Raw genomic sequence first — 17,134 nt, forward strand, 5'->3', positions numbered from 1 at the left:
CAACAGCATGCAGGGTTTCCGAGGAGCAGCTGGTGGGTTTGAACCACTGACCTTGTAGTTAGCAATCTAATGCTTATCCTACAGAACCATAACAAGAGTCCATTATATATATACATACACACACATATATATTAAAAACCCACTGCCATCGACTCAATTCTGTTTCATAGTAACCGTACAGGACAGAGTAGGGCTGCTCTATGGGATTTCTGAGAATAAACCTTTATAGGAACAAATATTCTTCCTCTTTCTCCTGTGGATTGACTGGAGGGTTTGTACCACCAACTATGTGGTTAGCAGCTTAATGCTTAACCCACTGCTCCACTTTGTTGTTGTTGTTGTTAAGTGCCATCAAGTCGGTTCCAACTCATAGTGACCCTGCATAGGGTTTCCAAGGAGTGGTTGGGGAATTTGAACAGCCAACCTTACAGTTCAAACCATCCTTGCAGTCCAGTGCTTATCCTACAGAACCGCACTGGTCCCCTCTTCATTGAAGTAGAAGTTATTAATACTTTATTGTTGATATTGCACTAGTGATGTGGTACTGTACAGAAACATAATACCAACAATAAAGTATTAATAACTTCTACTTCAATGAAGAGGAGACCAATGTGGCTCTGTAGGATAAGCACAGTACTGAGAACCACAGGTTGGTGGTTTGAGCCCACCAATTCCTCCATGGGAAAAAGATCAGACTTTCTGCTATCTCCAAGATTTACAGCGTCAGAAACCCTATACAGTGTCACTATGAGTCAGAACCAACTTAACTAACCAACTAACACCATTTAATAGCTTAAATGGGGAATTACATGGTATATAAATTATTATCTCAATAAAGCTTAACCTGCAGACAAACATTTCGCAAAATAAAACAAAATGCAATTTTGATTTAAAAATAAAACTTACCTTCCAAGTGTTTTTGACATGATGTATTCATCTCTTAATTCCTTAGGATAAACTGTCTGATCATCTACAGTCAGATCAAAAAATACAAAGACTAAGGAGAAAAAAGCAGAAACCAGTCTCATTAATTCATTTAAGAAAAAGATAACTGATTCTAGAATTCTATAAATGTATGCAATATAAAATGATTATTTAAAATAGCATGTAATACATCACCCTAAAGGAATTATTTAGTGAGGCTGGCACATATTGTCAAACGCTTGTGAAATGATCAGATTTCCAATGCCAAATTTTACCCCTCAATAGAAGTATACGACAATGTAGGAACCTATAACTTTTATTGATTAACCAACTGCATTAATCTGAAATATTCATGCAGATCAACCCAGACCTGGAACTAGAAAGCAATTTGTCTGCTCCAAGAAGTAAAGATTTGTGAGTGCACCCATCTCAAAAAAATTAGAACACATGTCATCATACTAACACAGAAAAACCTGTGAAAACTGGAACATGTGCACAAGGCAGAATCCTTATCCAAGAAGGAAAACTGAAATATTTTCTACTAAAACAAGCAGTAAAGAAAAGTGTCAAAAGAGGAAAACTGGAAAGATGCAGAAAAAAACAAGGCAGTCCATCATGTTCTGACACTCACAGGTTTCACTGTATTACCTTCTCTAAGACCAGAGAAGAATCGATACATTTGAATAATGGTGTTGGCGAGGAATAATGACAGTACCATGGGCTTCCAGAAGAACAACAGATCTATGTTGGAAGAAGTATAATCAGAATGTTCCTTATGAAAGGAGGGTGAGACTTCATCTCTCCTATGCTTTGGACAAGTTAGGAAGAACCAGTTCCTGTAGAAGCTTGGTAAAGTGGAAGGTTAGTGAAAAGAAGACAACCCTCAATGAGATGGATTGACACAAAAAGGTCAAACACACAATAATATGAGGATAGGAGTGGGCAGTATTTTATTTGGTTGTGCATAGGAACTGACTTAACAGCACGTACCAACAACAAATACCTATACATACTGGTATTTCATAGTACAAACAATCTTGAAACTATTTGTAAAGCTGGATAAACAATCTTTTCCAAACAAATTCCTTCCATTTCTGAACTATTTGGTCTGTATCGCAAAAAAATCATTTCATAATTTAACCAGCATCTGGGTGAATCGGTAATCAGTTACCAAACATTTCAATTCCACTAAGTCATCTACAGTAAATTTGAGATGACCTATGGAGTCCTGGTGTGATGCTGTAAATGCATTTGATACAAGGTTGGTTTGAACCCCAAAGTTGGCATTTAAAACTCACCAGTCACTCCCAGAAAACCCTATACAAGGTCGCTGTGAGTTGGAACCAGCTTGACAGTACTTAACAACAAATAAGTAAAGGAGATCATGAGCAACAAAAAGAGTTAGGCCCCAGTAGAGATGAACTGACACACTGGCTCCAACAAGGGGCTCAAATGTAACAACAATTGTGAGGAGGGCACAGGATCAGGCAGTGATTCATTCTGTTGTGTGTAGGGACATTATGAGTTGGAGTCAACTAGAAACCACCTAACAACAACATAATAACTATAGAAGAGCAAGATTTATTAAGACCTTTGAGCCTGTCAGATTTCATGTGATTTGAGTATATCTTTGGAGCCCTGGTGGCACTTCAGGATAAGCACTAAACTGCTAACTGCAAGGTTGGCAGTTCAAGTCTGCCAGCCACTCTAAGGAAGAAAGATGAGGATTTCTGCTTCCATAAAGATTTACAGTCTCAGAAACCCAACACAGGGTCTCTATAAGTTGGTAACAACTCAATGGCAATCAGTATTTCTAAGGTTTTAGGGTGACTAAAGGATTTGGTCACAAGCACAAACCTGAGCCAGATGAACATGCTTTATTCCAGGCGGGAACACAGGAGGTAGACCCTTGCCCAGAGAGTGAGACCTGCTGGCCTCCCAGGATCTAACTGTTCCATGTTAGTGGACATGTATAAAGCTTTTTGTTCCAGTAACACCCAAGAATCTGGACATGTGATGGACTGTGGAGATATACCACTCCCTGATGTCAGGGTCTGTTTGAAGGACTGCAAATAGAATCAGTCACACAAGCCAGAAAGGTCATTTACATGAGTGAGGCAAGCTTTAATGTATACTACATGGATCTGTGGAGACTTACACAAGAAAACATACCTCCCACCTAACGGAAGTACTCCCCTCCACCCAGCACCTGCAGATCCCAGAAATGTGGGACTGTCAGGTCTGTGTAGCTATACCAACTTCTAAAAAACATCTGGATTTCTAAGATAAAGTTACAGGTATCAGAAAATGCCAATAAAATTCCAGAAGGTTGAATGAAGTCCACAGAGTCCCAATTGGGTTTACCTTCATCAGAACCCATTTAGCCTATATGAAGCCTGGAGCCACGTTTTAGAAGGTGTTCTTAGGAAGATCAGTGAGAAAAAGTTGTTCCTGTATGAACAAACTAGAGCTCTGGTGGCATTATAGGATAAAAACTGGGCTGCAAACTAAAAGGTCAGCAGTTCAAGTCCACCAGCTGCTTCTCAGAGAAAAATAAGGCTGTCTTCTGTTGTAAAGATTTGCAGCCTTGGAAACCCTATATGGGGTCGTTGAGTTGAAACTAGGTATTGATGACAAACCAATTAGGAAAAGTTGACACATGGTTTGTCAAGTGGAAGGCATGCCAAACTTCAATACCCAGCTTCCCCCTTGCTCACAAATAGTGATGAATGCCACCTTGACTATAATTACCAATCAGAAAATATGTTAAGACACTAAGGACACGAAGGAAAAGACCAAAATGGATGTCAGAAGAGACTCTGAAACTTGCTCTCCAGCGTATAAATGCTAACGCAAATGAAAGAAATGACGAGGTAAAAGAGCTAAATAGAAAATTTCAAAGAGCAGCTCAAGAAGACAAAGTCAAATATATAATGAAATATGCAAAGATCTGGAGTTAGAAAACCAAAAGGAAAGAACACACTCAGCATTTTCTCAAGCCAAAAGAATTGGAGGAAAAATTCAAGTCTTGACTTGAAATATTGAAGGATTCTATGGTTAAAATATGTAATGATGCAGAAAGCATCAAAAAAAGGTGGAAGGATAAATAAAACAAACTCGAGGGAGCATGGAGAGGGGCTGAGTCCCCTGCAGCGGAACCACACCCAACTCATGAGGTGCCTGCACGCCCAAAGGTTCACACAGAATTACTAAAGAAGCAGAGATACAAGCAGTTGAATTCACGGTATTCTGGAGAAATCTAACATTTATTGTGAAAATCAATCATCCTTGATCCTGAAGTTAAAACTAAAGCTGGAAAGGAACTTACAAACAAGAAGAAAAAGACGTTTGGAATCGGACTCAAAGGATCTGGGCTTGGATATGCCTTAGCCTACTGTAAGTGGAATGGATCCACCTTTTGGAGATGTCTTTCAAAGCCCCACCTTTTCTGAACAGACTCTGATGAGCACAGATCTCTTAGCAAACAGTTCAGATCCAGATTTCATGTATGAACTAGGTAGAGAAATGAACTACCAACAGAATCCTCGAGACAGTTTTCTTTCTCTGGAGGACTAAAAAGACATTGAAAATTTACAGTCATTCACAGATGTCCTGGATAATGAGGGTGCTTTAACCTCAAACTGGGAACAATGGGATACTTACTGTGAAGACTTAACCAAGTATATCAAACTAACCAGCTGTGACATCTGGGGAACAAAAGAAGTGGATTAATTGGGTCTTGATGATTTTTTCTAGCCCTTACCAAGATGAATAAGTCATCAGTAAAACTCCAACTTTGGCTCAACTTAATAGTGAGGACTCTCAGTCTATTTCTGATTCCCTTTATTACCCTGATTCACTTTTCAGTGTCAAGCAAAGTCCCTTGCCCTCTTCATTTCCTGGTAAAAAGATCACAAGCAGAGCAGCGGCCCCTGTGTGTTCTTCTAAGACTCTTCAGGCTGAAGTCCCTTTGTCAGACTGTGTCGAAAAAGCAAGTAAACCCACTTCAAGCACACAAATCATGGTGAAGACCAACATGTGTCATAATGAAAAGGTGAACTTTCATGTTGAATGTAAGGACTATGTAAAAAAGGCAAAAGATTAACCCAGTACAGCAGACCCAGCCCTTGTTGAGTCAGGTTCACACAGCCACAGCCAATGCCGCAAAGGAGAACACCTGCTACTGTGGTGCCATAGCAAAGAGGCAAGAGAAAAAAGGCATGGACCCTCTGCAGGTTCATACCACTCCCACTTTGCCTTTCAAAGAAACCCAGGAACTATTACTCAGCCCCCTGCCCCAGGATGGCCCTGGGCCAACTGCTGCAGGAGAGAGTAACAGCCTCTCTGCCAGCACATGGGTCTCAGATTCATCCCAGAAAAAGGAAAAGCACAATTATTCTCTTTTTGTCTCCGACAACTTGGGTGAACAACCAACCAAATGCAGCCTTGAAGATGATGAGGAGGATGCTGACGATGAGGACCATGATGAAGGGTTTGGCAGTGAGCATGAATTCTCTGAAAATGAGAAGGAAGAGCATTATGAAGATGATAAAGATGATGATATTAGTGACACATTCTCTGAACCAGGCTATGAAAATGATTCTGTGAAAGACTTAAAGGAGATGACTTCAATTATCATCTCGGAAGAGAGGTAAAAGAAGGTACTTCTGGGAGCATAGTGAGCAGCTTACACCATCACAGCAAGACAGGATGCTGAGGCCATCTGAATGGAATCAAGAGACCTTACCAAGTAATATATGTCAGAAAAACGGCTTGCATCATGGTAAGAGAGAATTGCTGGCAGGAAAATATGCAGTAAAAAAGTTACGGAGAACTGATGTTGAAGATCTGACTCCAGATCCTAAAAAACTGTTTCAGATAGGCAATGAGCTGCAGAAATTCAATAAGGTGATTAGTGATTTGACTCCAGTCAGTGAGCTTCCCTTAACAGCCCAGCCAAGGTCAAGGAAGGAAAAAAATAAGCTGGATTACTGGGCTTGTCCGTTAAAGAAAAAAGCCCAGAATGAAGCTAATAAAGTGAAATTATGGGGCCTCAACACAGAATATGGTAAATCTAAACTTTTAAGAATTTGATTAAACTCCTATTGCTTTGCTGACAAAAAAAAAAAAAAGGTGGAAGGAATATAAACACGTCACCATACCAAAAAGAAATGGTCGATGTTTAACCAATTCAAATATTCACATATTATCAAGAGGCGTACTGAAGGAAGAAGTCTAAGATGCACTGAAGCCACTGGCAAAGAACAAATCTCCACAAATTGATTGAATACAAATTGAAATCTTTCAACAAACTGGTGAACCACTGGAGGCTCTAACCCATCTACACCAAGAAATTTAGAAGACAGCTACCTGCCCAACTGACCAGAATATCTATACCCATTCCAAAGAGAGGTGGCTCAATGGAATACAGAAATCATTGGACAATATCATTAATATTGCATGCAAGTAAAATTGCTAAAGATAATTCAAAAACAGCTGCAACAGTACACTGACAGGGAACTTCCAGAGGTTCAAGCTGGATTCAGAAGAGGACATGGAATAAGGAATATCATTGCTGATGTTAGATGGATCTTGGCTGAAAGCAAAGAATACCAGAAAGATGTTTACCTGTGCTTTAGTGACTATGCAAAGGCTTTCAATTGTGTGGATCATGACAAACTATGGACAGCATTGTGAAGAATGAGTATTCCAGAACACTTAATTGTGCTTGTGAGGAACCTGTACACAGACCAAGTGGTAGTTGTTGGAACAAAACAAGGGAATGATGAATGGTTTAAAATGGAAGGTGTGCACCAAGGTTATAGCCTTTCACCATACTTATTCAATCTTTATGCTGAACAAATAACAAAGAAATCAAATAGTGTATTGCATTGGGCAAATCTGTTGCCAGGATCTCTTTAAAGTGTTAAAAATCAAAGGTGTAGCTTTGAAGATTAAAGCGTGCCAGACCCAAGCCATGATATTTTCAATTGTCTCATCTATACACAAAAGCTGCATAATGAATAAGGCGGACTGAAGAATATTTTATACTTTTGAACTACAATGTGGGTGAAAAATATTAAATGTATCATGGATTGTCAGAAGAACGAACAAATTTGTCTTGACAGAAGTATACTCAGAATGCTACTTAGAAGGCTGAACGAGTTATCAGTCAGTCTCTGACAAAAGGCATCATGCTTGGTAAATGGTCAATGAAAAACAGGAAGAGCCTCTGTGAGATATACTGACACAGTGGCTGCAACAAGGGGTTCAAATATAACAACAATTGTGAGGACAGCACTGGACCAGGCAGTGTTTTGTTCTGTTGTACTGATGACACTTAGCAAACACAACATGAGTTCCTGTTAATTCTCTAGATTGCTTTTGTCCAGTTATTCCTTTCTAGACTATTCGAATGGCAAAATGTTCATTTTCAATGTGAGATTCGTAGTTTGAGGAGTAGAAGCTTACAATATGATACCTGATGATGACAGGAAATCTCTCCATTTGGACAGGGTAATAACCAGCTGCTATTTGTTAAATCCCGTCAAGTTAGTTCCGAATCATAGCAAACCTGTATAGGGTTTCTGAGGAGCCGCTGGTGGATTTGAACCACTGACCTTGTGGTTAGCAGTCAAGTGTTTACCCTATAGTACCACACCAGGACTCCTTAAAGTCATTAATGTCACTGTTGTTGTTAAGTGCCATTAAGTCTTTTCTAATTCATAGCATTTCGGAGGAGTAGCTGGTGAGTTTGAATCGCCAAGCTTACAGTTTAGTGCTTATCCTACAGTGACACGCCAGGACTCCATTTGAACTCTAATAATAGTGCTATGTGCAGGGTCACTATGAGTTGGAACCGACTCCACGGCACTTAACAGCAACAACAATAATGCCATAATCTGCAAAGACACATATGTTAATCTTCCTTTTACATAGGAGGAAAATTCAGTCTCCAGAGCATCGCAATATTACCTTTATTACTCCATACTGAAAGTGCAATTTCAGAATTGTTATTCAAAGGCAGGCGTCTTCCTTTCCCTACAAGCTCTCTATTTACAAACGTTCCATTGCCACTGTGATCTTCTATGTATGCGATGTAAGAATTTTTAGGACCCATTTCCTAAAACATAGAACATTTTTTGTCAACGTTTTAACAAAAACGATTTATAGTATGCCAATATCTAAGAATGAAGACTAGATTACCAGCTCTCCCAAAAATACTGATGTGTTACCTACCCTGAAAATCCGAAAGTGTTTCTTGCTGTATGTCCGGTATTTGTCAGTTCTTTTCAGTAGTGGCTCATCAAAGCAATATTCACAGCTTCTGTCCCTCCCAAACCAGTAGTTGTCATTAACACACTCTGTAACACAAAAGCACACACCAGTTGAATTTCATGTATCAAACACCTTCTAAAAATGCTTACAAATCTACTTGTAGGAAGAGTTTATGAAGACAATCAAAATTTACGGATTTATTTAGCAGGATTTTATAATATTCAAAATTAGGGAGGGAAATAAAATTTTCCAACAGTGGGTTTAATACATAACCATGAGACAGTAAGTCACCATTAAGATTTCTCAGAATAAGTGGGATAAGTGATGTTACATTGAGGGGATTACAATCAATGAAATGAAGCAAAATGTGTACAAAGTGTTAAATGGAAAACGGATGATCTGCTCTGTAAACCTTTACTCAATTCACAATTAAAGTGTGTTTTTTTTTTAAGTTCCCAAATAATTTTAATGACTGATAAAATTACTTATATCAGAACTTCCTGCTTAACACCTAGTAAAGGTTTCCTACCATACTTAGTATAAAATTTGTACTCCCCTTCCTCATGGCCTACTAGATGTAGGATCTAGCCCAGCCTCCTTTCCAATTACAATTTATGCCCTTATCCCTCTGCCAACTAGATATCAATTCCAAATAGGCTGGGCTCACACCTACCTCAGGACCTTTGTACTTTCTTTCCCGCCAACTACTTGAATGGCTTACTCCATCTTGTCTTTTAGGGCTGTAATCAAAAGCTCCCACTAGGCTTTCTACATAAGCAAACCCCATCCCACCACCCACCTCTCATCATCATGATACCCCGTTTCACTTCCTTCTTAATATGGGTCATAATTGGAAATTATCTTGATTATCTACACAGTATCGCCCTCATTAGAACAAAAACTCCAGCCTTGGGTCATTTGTTTTAAGAGTTCCAGCACCTAGGAAAATTCAAGTAGTAGACAAGTAACTGTTTAAAAGACAAAATGGGGAAAATACTAGCAATTTATATAAAGGATTACCCAAAATGGGGGGTGGGGACAACAAAGGCACAAAATGACTGACTTGCAAGTTTTTAAGAAAGAGCTTAGTTTCACAGGGTGCTGGGGGTGGTAAAATCTCCACTGAGTGGTTTCAAACCTGTCTAGATGGGACTAGTGAAAGAAAAGATGAGAATAAGACTCTCTCTTGTGGTTCAATAGTGAATAAATGTTATCAAGGCTGATTTTGAATGTTGCAAATGTTAAAGGTAGGCATTCTGTATCAAAAGGAAGGGAGTGGTTGATCTTGCAGCCCAGGAGTGGAGGACTCTGGGAGTATCAAAGGAGAAGAGAAGCAGTAACACCAGAGATGAAGGCAGAGACAATGACATGTAGAGAGATTGAGTGGCTGAGGATTCTGGACTCAGGGAGTGAGAGGGGCTGTGTGCTGGCGGCCGGGGGGCTGGTGTGCAGGGTATACCCATTGATTGTTTGAATGGGCTATATATTCCTGAGTGCTCCAGGGTACATCCAAAAAAAACAGAGCGATTGGAAGTAAAGGATGTTGAATGATGATGTATGGAGAGGACTATAATCATGACAACGAAATGATATACGATAGGATGGATGTAAACCTGATATTCTCCCAAGTAAGCTATCACTCAATTCACAATAAAAACTTACAAGAAAAAAAAAAAGAGTGATTGAGCAAAAGACCACGGGTTTTGCATCCAAGTAGGAATTGATTCAAAGAGTTTTTTTTCCCCTCTCGGTTACGAATCGGGCTGTGATCCGCAAGGTCAGCAGTTCGAAACTACCAGCTGTTCTGCGGGAGAAAGATGAGGCGTTCTACTCCCGTAAAGATTTACAGCCTTGGAAACCCTGTACAGGGTCGCTATGAGTTGGAACAGACTCCACAGCACACAACAACAGACACATGTTAACATGGCAGGGCAGGCAATATACAACAAGATGGAGGTTAGGAGGGGAAAGATGAAGGTAGCAGGAGATGGGGAGGAATGCAACAGATAAAGTGAATAGAGGTAAATACTATTAACTGTTGGTACATGGGGGGATTGCAACCATGTAATGAAGCAAAGTATATGATTTGTTGAATGCAAAACTGAGGATATGTTCTGTAAACCTTCACTCAACTCACAATAAAAAGTTGAAAAAAAAAATAAAGGATTAATCTTCAATAAAAATCATTTTAAAAGGATTAGTTCCCCTAATACAGATAAAGTTCCTATAAATCGATACAACAAACACAACAGAAAATGGATAAAGGACATGAAGAGACAACTTACAAGAGGTAGAAATATAAATGCTCAAGTACATGAAAATGTAACCTCCAGACAAGAAAGTTTTCAAAACAAAACTATAAGAGCACTCCATGTTTTTTCTAATTGATAAAGATCAAAAAGTCATATGCTACTCAAGTATCCGCTAAAACATGGATGAATAAACAAAATGTGGTAAAAACATACAGTAGACTATTATGCACTATACAAACTCCAACACCTCCTCATGATAATATACTAAAATACTCCTCAAAGAAAAAGTAGGACTAGGAGGACATTTTCCCAAGCTGATAAAGGCATGTACCAAAAAACCTCACAGCTAACGTCATACTTAATAGTGAAAGACTGGAAGGTTTCCTTATAAGGTCAGGAATGAGACAAGGATGCCCACTCTCCCTGCTCCTATTCAACTCTGTACTAGAGGTTTCAGCCAGAGCAACTAGGAAAGAAACAGAAATAAAAAACATCCAGACTACAAAGGAAGATGACATAATCTTGTATATTTGTTGTTGTTGTTAAGTATCATTGGATCATAGCAACACTGTATGAGGTTTCCAAAGAGTGGCTGGTGAGTTTGAACTGCCAACCTTGGGGTTAGCAGTCCAGTGTTTATCCTACAGTGCCATACCTGACTCCAATCTTGTATACAGAAAATCCATAAAAAGGAATGAGGTTCTGATACATACTACAACATAAGTGAACCTTAAAGACATGCTAAGTGAAATAAGTCAGACACAAAAGAACAAATATTGTATACGAGGTAGCTAGAATATACAGAATAAAAGTATAAGAAAGGTCACCATGGGGTAACAATGAGTTGTTATTTAGTAAGCACAGAGTTTCTGTTTGGGATGATAAAAAAGATCTGGAAACAGACAATAGTGACAGTCACACAACATTGTGAGTGTGCTTAATACCATTGAATTTCACACTCAAAATTGGTGAAAATGGCAAACTCTACATTAAGTATATTTTACAGCAATTTTTTTTTTTGAAGTCTTATATTAAATTGTGTTAGCAATCAATGTGGAAAAGTAGGCATGGTCCAATGTTGCCAATAGAAATGTAAATTTTTATAGTCTAGGGAGGACAATAAGGAAAAACCAATCAAAATTACATAGGTATACCCCCTGTTATGGGTTGAACTGTGTCCCCCTAAAATATGTATTAGAATCCTAGCCCCTATACCTATGGCTTGACCAATTGCCTCATATGCATGTGAAAACTGGACAATGAAAAAGACAGAAAAGAATGATGTAGTCAAACTGTTATAATGGTGAAGAACAGTGAATATCTTGTGAATTGTGAGAAGAATGAACAAATCATTCTCAGAAGAAAAACAACCAGGATGCTCCTTAGAAGTGAGGATAGCCAGACTCTGGTTTGCTTACTCTGGAAGAAGACATCAGGAAAGACCAAATCGTTATAAAGGGACACCAAGGTTGGTAAAGTAGACGGTCAGCGAAAATGCAGGAAACTCTCTTTGAGATGGACTTACACAATAAATGCAATGTACTCATCCCAACCATCCTGAAGAGGGCTCAGAACCAGACAATATGTCACTGTGTTATATGTAAGGCCACAGTCTACTTCAGTTACAACAATAACATTCCTGTAGATTCAATTGAAGTCCTGGTGTGGCACCGTAGGTTAAGCACTGGACTTCAAACCTCAGGTCAGCAGTTCAAACCCACCAACTGCTCTTCATAATCCCCGTATACAGAGTCACTATGAGTCAGACCTGATGTGATTGCACTTAACAAACACTAACATCAAGGTCAGCAGTTCAAAGTCACCAACCACTGCTTGGAACTCCTATACTCATAGGATCATTATGAATCAGAACTGACTCAACAGCACATAACAGCAACACCAACGTAATATAATCACCTTCCATTCAAATTCACCAGCTGCTCCTCAGAAACCCTATATAGGGTCGCTATGAGTCAGAACCGACTCAATGGCATTTAACAACAGCGACAACAATAATGCTATCTAGGAGGGAGCCAGGTTGGCAGTTCAAATCCACTAGCCGCTCTGTGGAGGAAAGATGAGGCTTTCTGCTCCTATAAAGATTTACAGCCTTAGAAACCCTACATAGGGTCCCTATGAATTGGAACCAACTCTGACAGTGGATTTGGTTGTCTTAATATAAGGTAAACGGTCTATCATTTGAGGTCTTATCAGTGTAGGATCAATAGGAAACCTAATCCTTTCTGAGTTCTAGAAAGAGCAGAACAGACACAGGCATGCATCACACTAAGGGAAGACAGACAGCCCAGGAACCAAGGAACACCCAGGGCTACCATAAACATGAGAATACGTCTCTGCTTTTTAAAGCCACCCACCTACGGTACTTGTATTACAGTGGCACTAGCTAATTAAGGCACAGCCAATGATCCAGAAACCCCACTTCAAACTATTCATCCTATAATATATAGAATCATACTTACAGAATCTTACATAATATGAAAGGCTCTAAGGAGCTCTGGTAGCACAGTGGTTACGAATCGGGCTGCTATCCTCAGGGTCAGCAGTTGGAACAGCTGTTCCATGGGAGAAAGATGAGGCTTTCTGCTCCCGTAAAGATGTGCAGCCTTGGAAACCCTGTACAGGGTCGCTATGACTTGGAACTGACTCCAAGGCACATAACAACAACAAGGATATATAGGAGTCCTGGTGTGGCACTGTGGGTTAATGTGCTGGACTGCTAGGTCAGTTTGAACTGCAAGATTGGTGGTTCAAGCTTGACTCAACAGCACTTAACAACTACAGTAAAGGAAATATGAGGAGCTCTTGTAGCATTGTGTGCTAAGCATTGTGCTGCTAACTGCAAAGTTGGCAGTTCAATTCCACCATCCTCACTGAGGGATAAAGATAAGGCTGTCTGCACCCATAAGATGGTCTCAGAAACCCTAAAGAGCAGTTCCACTTGGTCCTATGTAGGGTCAAAATGAGCTGGAATGGACTCAATGGCAGTGGGTTTAAGGACATGTGAGTCTTGGTGTGGCACTGTAAGATAAGCACTGGATTGCTAACTGAAAGGTTGGCGTTCAAACCTACCAGCAACTATTTGGAAAGCCTATACAGGGTTGCTATTAATTGGAATGAATTTGATGAGATGACACTTAACATATACAAGGTTATTCATTATATCATTATTCTTATGACAAATTGACTAGAAAATTTTAAATGTCCATTAATAAAGGGCTGGTTATACATACATATAAAAAGAAAGGCAAATCTTTATATTCTGATATAAGGACACCTAAGATACACTGTTAAGTGTAAAAAGCAAACTACAGAACAAAAAATACATAGTATGAATATATATATATATTTTTTTTGGTTTGTATGTGTACATCAAATATTTTTGCTTTGTTCATTTGTGAAAAATGAGATGTTAAAGAGAAGCCATGGGGAGGAAGCAGGATAGCAGCTGTTGCAGGGAGGGGAGTGTAATCACTAAGATGAAACAAAATGTATGATTAGTTGAAAGAAAAGCTAATGATCTTGTCTGTTAACCTTCACTCAATTCACAATAAAAAGTTTTTTTAAGAGAACATGTCTACTGTTCTTTTATGAATTTAAAAAAATAGTATACAAATACAGGGAGAAAACAATACACAGACACTTAGTTATTTATAGAAACATCTACATTCCTTTAAAAATACATAAGAAATCCACTATATTGGTAAGTAGTTGAAGGTAGTCTCAGAATCTTTTCTGAATTTAGCATCTTCTGCAAATATAACGTATTCTTAAAATTAATCATTTATATCAATGTTCAAGGTCACACCAAAAAACATAAACAAACCAACAGCAACAACCGCCAAAAACACTGATGTACAGGTATATGTGTGTGTGCAGGCATGTATGTGTACAGGTATGTATACATGAGCATGTGTGTACTTGTTTTATGCTATAGAGTCAGTTCTGACACAACGATCCTGTATAGGGTTTCCAAGGAGCAATTGATAAGGTTGAACCACTGGCCTTTCAGTTCAAACCAACCTTAGAGTCCAGTGCTTATCCTACAGCACCACACCAGGACTCCATGTGTATATAAAGGTGTATCCATATGTGTATGTATATGCATATATGTGACTACATGTATATAAATTCATATATACAATAAAGTACATAGGGTTTTAGTTATGATATTTCTTAGACACAACCAAACACCTCACAGAATTGGTTTCCTGAGTTTGAAGGATTCAGACCATATTCTAGTAGGACATTTTAGCATAATATAGTTCATAAAATTTATGTTCCACATCATAGTTTGGTGAGTAACATCTGGGGTCCTAAAGCCTGTGAGCTGCCATCTAAAAATACAACTACTGGCCTTTTTACATGCCCAGAGCAAAACAGAAAAGAAACCACAGACTGAAAGAAGAAGCTAGTATAATGGATTACTAATCTACACAAACCAGGTCTCATTTACCCTGAGACCAGAAACACTAGACAAACCATTCTAATCAGGGTCACAATAAATGTATTCTGATATGTTGTTGTTGATGTCGGTTCCAACTCATAGCAATCCTGATAAAATGGGAAAAAAAAATATATGATCTGTTGGATATAAAACTGATGATCTTGTCTATAAACCTCCACTCAATACACAATAAAAAAATTATATAAACTGGACTTTTGCTTACTGGTGCAGTTTTTCAAAATTCCAATTGGAATGGAAGATTCTTAATATCAAGGAACATGCTTATCTCCTCAGTGTACTGGGTGACTAGGGATGGGCAATTTAGATATTGGCTATCAAAAATGGGGGGTTATAAAGGCATGAAAAGGCGCTCTAGTAGTCTAGTAGTTACAAGTCGGGTTGCTAACCTCAAGGTCAACTGTTCCATGGGAGAAAGATGAGGCTTTCTGCTCCCATAAAGATTTACAGCCTTGGAAACCCTATACAGGGTCACGATGAGTCGGCACCAACTCCATGGCACACCACCACCACCACCACTACCACAAGGGCATATAGTGGTTGACTTACAAGCTTTCATGGGAATGCTTAGCTTCAGAATGACCGTGGTAAAGTAGAAACCCCCACTAAATAGTTTTCCTCTTTTCCACATGGGTCTGGTGAAAGGAGATGATGGATGATGCTCATACAAGATGTATGACTAAAAGCAGGGAGTAGCTAGATAATCTTCCATTCAGGAACAGACTGTCCTATGACCATCAAGAAGGAAGAGCATGAGCAATCAATTCCCTTCAGGACAAACCCCCCTTCAAAACTGAAACACAAAGGGAGCTCATGAGCAGGCATGTAAGCTTGCTGGCAACTGCGTTGGTCTACGTATGAGTGGAAGTGGGGGAAAGAGATCAATGAAGATGTGGGCTGAGTTCAACCACGTTCCATAGATTCCTGTCAACACTGAGATGAAAGAGAGAAGATGAAGGGCTGGTTGGTCCGAAGTCTGGGGAGACTTGGGAACTCCTGAGCCCATGGAAACTGATCTAGCCATGGAGGGCTAGAGCTGAGAGGGAAGAGTCCAGCTGATAAGAAGTGGAAAGAAGACTCACAAGAATGCCCAAACTTGCAGATAGCACCTATTTGATCTAGTTTCGATATCAGAACTTGATTAGAGGAAGATAAAGAAATTTGATAAAGGAAACAAGTGTAAATTGCTACAATTTGATTAACTTGACCTATACTTATAGACACAGTGGCTCAAAATACCAAATGACAGGGAAGGAGTCATCCCATCTATCCCCTCTGTACAAAGGATTGATAGGGACAGGAAACTTAGACATTAGCTACCTAAAATATGGTTGTGGGTGAGGGTGGATGGGACTATAAAGGTGCAAAGTGGCTTTCAAGAGGGAGTTGAGTTTCAGAGTGTACAGTAGAAGGAAGAACTCCCACTGAATAGTTTTCCTCTTGTCTAGATGGGTCTAGTGAAAGGAGGCAGGGATAGGATTCATTTGAGTCAACAGTGAGTAATTATTATCATGACTGTTTTCAACTATCACAATTGTAAAGGTAGAAGTTGTATAACAAAAAGGGGAGAGTGGGGGGGGGGTAGTTTTCATTGTTTAAATGATTATATGTTCCTGAGTGTTTCTGTTCACATTATAAGAAAATCAAAGTGAATAGAAGCAAATACTGTTGAATGATGATGCACAGAGGAGATTGTAATCATTGCAATGAAACAATGAGTATAAAACCAGTGTTCTCCCATGTAAACTATCACTCAGTTCACAATAAAAACTTAAAATTTTTTAAAAACAAGGAGGGAGTAGTTAATCTTACTTTCCAGGAACAGAAGACCCAGGACCCTAGGAACATTAAGAGCATGAGCAGAATGTGGGACCCTAACCAAAGAAGCAACCACACCAGAGGTGGAGAGCAAGGCGACGGAATGGAGAGCTAGAGCAGCTGAGGACTCTGTTGTTGTTAGGTGCCATCGAGTTGGTACCGACCCAAAGAGACCTTATACACAGCAGAACGAAACACTGTCTGATCCTGGGCCATCCTCACTACCGCTGTCACTTCAGTCCATCGATGCTGCTACTTGGCCAATCCATTTCGTTGGGAGTCTATCTCTTTTTCTCTAACCCTCCATCTTACCAAACATGATATACTTCTCCAGTGACTGGTCCTTCCTGACAATATGTCCAATGTATGAGGGACGAAG

General features: G+C 39.3%; 1 protein-coding gene across 2 annotated transcripts in view; it reads right to left on the minus strand.

The window, feature by feature from the left end:
• Positions 1-17,134, minus strand: part of CHEK2 (checkpoint kinase 2) — a 93,774-nt gene that overhangs the window by 57,040 nt on the left and 19,600 nt on the right. For both annotated transcript variants that reach the window (XM_006869195.1, XM_006869196.1), the window contains exons 3-5: positions 8,164-8,288; positions 7,900-8,047; positions 907-997 (exon numbers count right to left, since the gene is read on the minus strand). In XM_006869195.1, coding sequence (XP_006869257.1) covers positions 907-997; positions 7,900-8,047; positions 8,164-8,288 — 364 coding nt within the window. The remainder of the gene's footprint in view (positions 1-906; positions 998-7,899; positions 8,048-8,163; positions 8,289-17,134) is intronic.

The sequence above is a fragment of the Chrysochloris asiatica genome, unplaced genomic scaffold, assembly GCF_000296735.1.
Source record: "Chrysochloris asiatica unplaced genomic scaffold, ChrAsi1.0 scaffold00128, whole genome shotgun sequence".
NCBI classification, from domain to species: Eukaryota; Metazoa; Chordata; class Mammalia; order Afrosoricida; family Chrysochloridae; genus Chrysochloris; species Chrysochloris asiatica.